At 40.7% G+C, this 4,421-nt stretch overlaps 1 protein-coding gene across 1 annotated transcript in view; it reads right to left on the minus strand.

The window, feature by feature from the left end:
* FLG2 (filaggrin family member 2) overlaps nucleotides 1–3,958 on the minus strand; it is a 46,721-nt gene extending 42,763 nt beyond the window's left edge. Inside the window, exons 1-3 of the mRNA XM_032271569.1 lie at nucleotides 3,918–3,958; nucleotides 2,702–2,861; nucleotides 3–1,903 (exon numbers count right to left, since the gene is read on the minus strand). Coding sequence (XP_032127460.1) covers nucleotides 3–1,903; nucleotides 2,702–2,839 — 2,039 coding nt within the window. The 5' untranslated portion in view covers nucleotides 2,840–2,861; nucleotides 3,918–3,958. The remainder of the gene's footprint in view (nucleotides 1–2; nucleotides 1,904–2,701; nucleotides 2,862–3,917) is intronic.
* Nucleotides 3,959–4,421: the final 463 nt, after the last annotated feature.

Below are 4,421 nucleotides of genomic sequence, written 5' to 3' on the forward strand. Positions count from 1 at the left end.
TGTGTCCTGAATGTGTGTGTGAGACCCCTGAGTGCACCTCACTGTCATTGTTCTCACTCTGGCTTGATCTTCGTCTTCTAGTTGTCCTGGACCCTATTTGTGTGGATTGTCTGTGACCAGACTGGCCATGTCTAGTGGTATCTACTCTCTGACCATGAGTAGTTTCCTGTCTCTTGTGAACTGTGGATATTGACTCTCCTTGTCGAGATACAGTCTGGCCCAAGCCTGTTGATTGACCTGAGCCTGAACCATATTGGCCACATCTAGTAGACTGACCTGAGGCAGATATATGTTGTCCAGAGCTAGAGAAATGGCCTGAGCCAGACTCATGCTGTCCAATACCTGTGGTTGCATCTGAACTTGACCCATGTTGACCATAGCCAGATGATTGACTTGAGCCAGTACCATGTTGACCATATCTAGACTGACTTGATCTAGACTCATGCTGTCCAAAGCCAGAAGATTGTCCTGAGCCTGACCCATACTGTCCAAAGCCAGAGGACTGATGTGAGCCTGATCCATGTTGGCCATAGCCAGACGATTGATCTGAACCTGATCCACATTGTCCAAAGCCAGAGGACAGACCTGAGCCAGACCCATGTTGTCCAAAGCCAGATGTCTGACCTGAGCTATACCCATGCTGGTCATAGCCTGAGGATTGATTTGACCTAGACCCATGTTGGCCACAAGTTTGACCTGAGCCAGATACATGTTGTTCAAAGCCAGATGATTGACTCAAGCCTGTTCCATGTTGTTCACAGCTAGTAGACTGATCTGAACCAGACTCATGTTGACCACATTTGGAAAATTCGTTTGAACTAGAAGAGTTTGAAAAGTGGCCACAGGAACCATAGTCATGTTGACCATTACTACAAGACTGACTACCTCCAGACCTGTATTGTCCACAAGAGGATTGACTTGTGCCTGTTCTCTGTTGTCCTCCACAGTTCTGTGGTTGACCATGTTCTCTAGCTCCATAAGCTCTCTGACTATAGGACTGGCCACAGGAGTTAGACTCAGGTTGAACACATCCAGAGGGCTGACCTCCTGAGACACAGCCATGGCCTTGTCCTCCATTAATTTCTGACTGACAGCCTGACTGAGTATAGCTAGATTGATATCCTTGCCCTCCAAATCTATGTGACTGACGAGAACTAGAAGCAGTTTGTGGCCTTCCACACCCACCCGAATTGCTATAACCACATGCATGACTTTGCCTCTCACTACCTCCCGACACTGAACAGTTATACTCAAGCTTTTGTCCTCTACTTCTTGACTGAGTACAGTTTGATTCATGCTGACTAGTCTCCAATCCACGTGACAGACCACCATGACCTTTCCTTCCCCAACTCTTTGATCCACATTCAGATTCATATTCTTCCCCAGATTCCCTAGAAGGGCTAACATGTGACTTGTTTATTCTTTCTCCCAGTTCTCCAGAGCTGGAACCATGTCTCTCTTTGCCACTACTCCATGAGTGACCAGAGCTGGACCTATGGTGTCTTTTCTCAGATCTCTCTTGGTTCCCAGAGCTGGATAAATTACCTTGTCTTCCTAGCCTCCTGGAGTTGGACCCATGTCTACATTTCACAGTTCCCCTTGAGCCCCCAGAACTATATCCATGCTCCTCTCCCTTACTCCAACTTGAATGTCTGTAACCTGATTTACGTCCTGGTGTATCCTCTTCATCCTCTTCTGTTTCACTTTCTTCCTCTTGGTGTTGATGACCATGCCTATGTTTCTTTGACCCTGAAGCTTTGCAGTATTCTTTGCTGAGAACCTTGTTGCAGGCCAGAGCCAGCTTGAATACCATCAAAAGAAACTCAGTAAAGTCCAATCTTCTGTCATGATCTCGATCCAGCATGTGCATGATGACATCCACTGTGTCTGGATCATCTGGGTTCTGTATGTGAATGACACACCAAGGGAGACCTGGTCAGCCTAGCCTGCATACTCAACCAACACATTCAAATAGCGCTATGAAATTGTGGATGTTTGACATTATGTAGTTTTAGTCCAATAGAGGATTACTTTAAGTTAATAGAACCCAGTAAATGTGAAGCATTAATAGAAAATAAAGACTATTGGGATCCTCAGAAGAAGACATTTTAAGGATTTAAGCTAGAGGATTAAGTGCTTAGGTAAGGCCTACAAGAAGGAGTGGAATAAACCAAGTTCAGTGACTGGTACTTCTAAGTTTTACATAAATTTTAACTATTACATGTTAATATATTCCATGTTAGAATTTACCATCTATGATTTTGAAGTTAATAACTGAGTCATTCCTAAGTAGATGGAATAAAATGCTTGTATTTTATTGTTGATTCTTAATCATGGCTATTTTGTCAACTCCTCTTATAGATGATTTCTCTTTCTATACTTTTTTCCATTTGATAGGATAATTTGCTAATGCATGTCCTAGAACAAACTTATTTTCTGCTTTTTCTTAGGAAAAGCCTGGATGTATGTATGAGAAAGTCTGAGAGTCTATAAGGTGGAAGTACATAGGAAAAGTGAAGACAAAACATTCATTTTCTTTAAAAAACATGCTGCTTTAACAGACTTTCTGGTATCCCCAAAATACTGCTTATAGATTTTGCTTAGAGTCTACTGGGGCGGTGCACTTTTTAGCTGATCTGGGTCATATAATAGAGCATGTACAGAACTCTGGCAGCCCTCAGTTCTGGCACATGGTTCTCACCTTCAGAATTGGACGAAACTCTTTTTCCAGAAGTTCCTTTAGTTCATACTTGCTCAGTGTACCACATTCCTCATCTTGCTTGGTGTATTTGTAGAAAACATCAATGACAGTGACAACACTTCTCAAGAGGTCGGTCATCTTTTTACAAGTTTAAGTGAACCTGGACACAGAAAAACAAAGAAGCCTATTATTCATATTCTCCCCTTTTAATTTATTAGCAGTTTTCATTTTAATAATAACCATCATGATTTTTTTTAACCTCTTGTTTCCTTTAAATGTCAAAAAGGAAGGGTGGGTCAAGGATGATCTTTAGTGTTCAACACAATGAAAATTAACTTTGTTAACTTTTAGTTACTTTTCTAAGATCAAGTCATGGCATGTACTGGGTCAACTGAGAGTAGATCTCAGGTCTCTATATTTCTTGTCATGGGAAAGTATAGTCTCTACATAGTATCTCTACGCTTTGAGTGTGTTGGTGTTCTGGGTGTTGTTCTAAGGCTTCCAAAGTTTCTAGAACCAGCCAGACACCATTTCCTCAATCGCTCTTTCTAGTTTCACTGCTATGTTTGAGTCAAAAATGACAGACCTTCTACCATGCACATCTATTTATCCTCTGGGCACCAGAAACTAAACTGGACCCTTAAGTCCTTAGCAAATTAAAAATGGGCAAAGGGGCTCAAAATATCTTGGTATTTCAGAGGCATAAGACAGCCCCTAGGATATCCATAAGATAGTCCTAAGATAGTAGAGCTTACAAACTCTCTTAATATCAAGAACTTGACCAAATGCTGTTCTCTTTCATTAGTCAAGAAGAGGAGCTCAGCAATGCAGGCAGCAGTTTTAGTGGATAATTAGATCTTGGAATTCTGTGAACCAACACTGAACAAGGAAGGGCCTCTGCAACAGTCCCAGATGCTTCCAGTTTGAGCTGGACAGCCCAGAAAAGAATGGCCTGGAAAAAAACTGGGAACAGTGTGGAACGGCCTAGAAGAAGGCAAACTTCTATTTGCATTATTCTTCCCTTATAAAGATGAATTTATTAAAAAAAAAAACAGAATAAACTAAAATAACCAAACAGAAAGAAAAGAAAATGAAGGAAGAAACAACAAAAAAAAAGGCAAAATATACATAAACTCTGCCTTAGCTCGTATCCCTAGATTTCTATTATGAACAACATGAAATATTCATAAAGGTAGCTGGATGAATTTTTTCTCACCTGGTTCACCAAAGGAACAAGTAGGATAAAGCTGGTACAGCTTGCAGGGTGATGATGGATTGGGATAATGATCCTTATATAGATACACTGACTGTGATGATTAATTTCCATCAAACCTAACTCCACCTCTACATATTTCCTTCCTCCTCCTTCACATTCTCATCTATAGATGATTGCAGAAAGGCTGGTACCAGCTCCACCTTCCAGTATGAGGACATGGTTGCAAGATACTTTTTTTTTCAGGGTCATACTCCTGTGAAAAGCACAGATTTTTTTCAGAGGACTCATGTTATGCATTTCTTTTATCTAGTACCCACAGAAAGTAGCAGAGTATAAGATATTTGGAAGGTGCACAATAAATGCTTATTCAATTGAAAGTGAACCTGAACCACTAGGTTCACCTAACTCATGCCTTTTTTGTAATAATAAAAACTGACATTTATTGAGAATTTACTATGTGCTAGATAGTGTACTGAATATTTTAAACATATTATCTCAATCTTT

This window comes from Sapajus apella, unplaced genomic scaffold, assembly GCF_009761245.1.
Source record: "Sapajus apella isolate SASKATOON/1434 unplaced genomic scaffold, GSC_monkey_1.0 scaffold238, whole genome shotgun sequence".
NCBI lineage: Eukaryota > Metazoa > Chordata > Mammalia > Primates > Cebidae > Sapajus > Sapajus apella.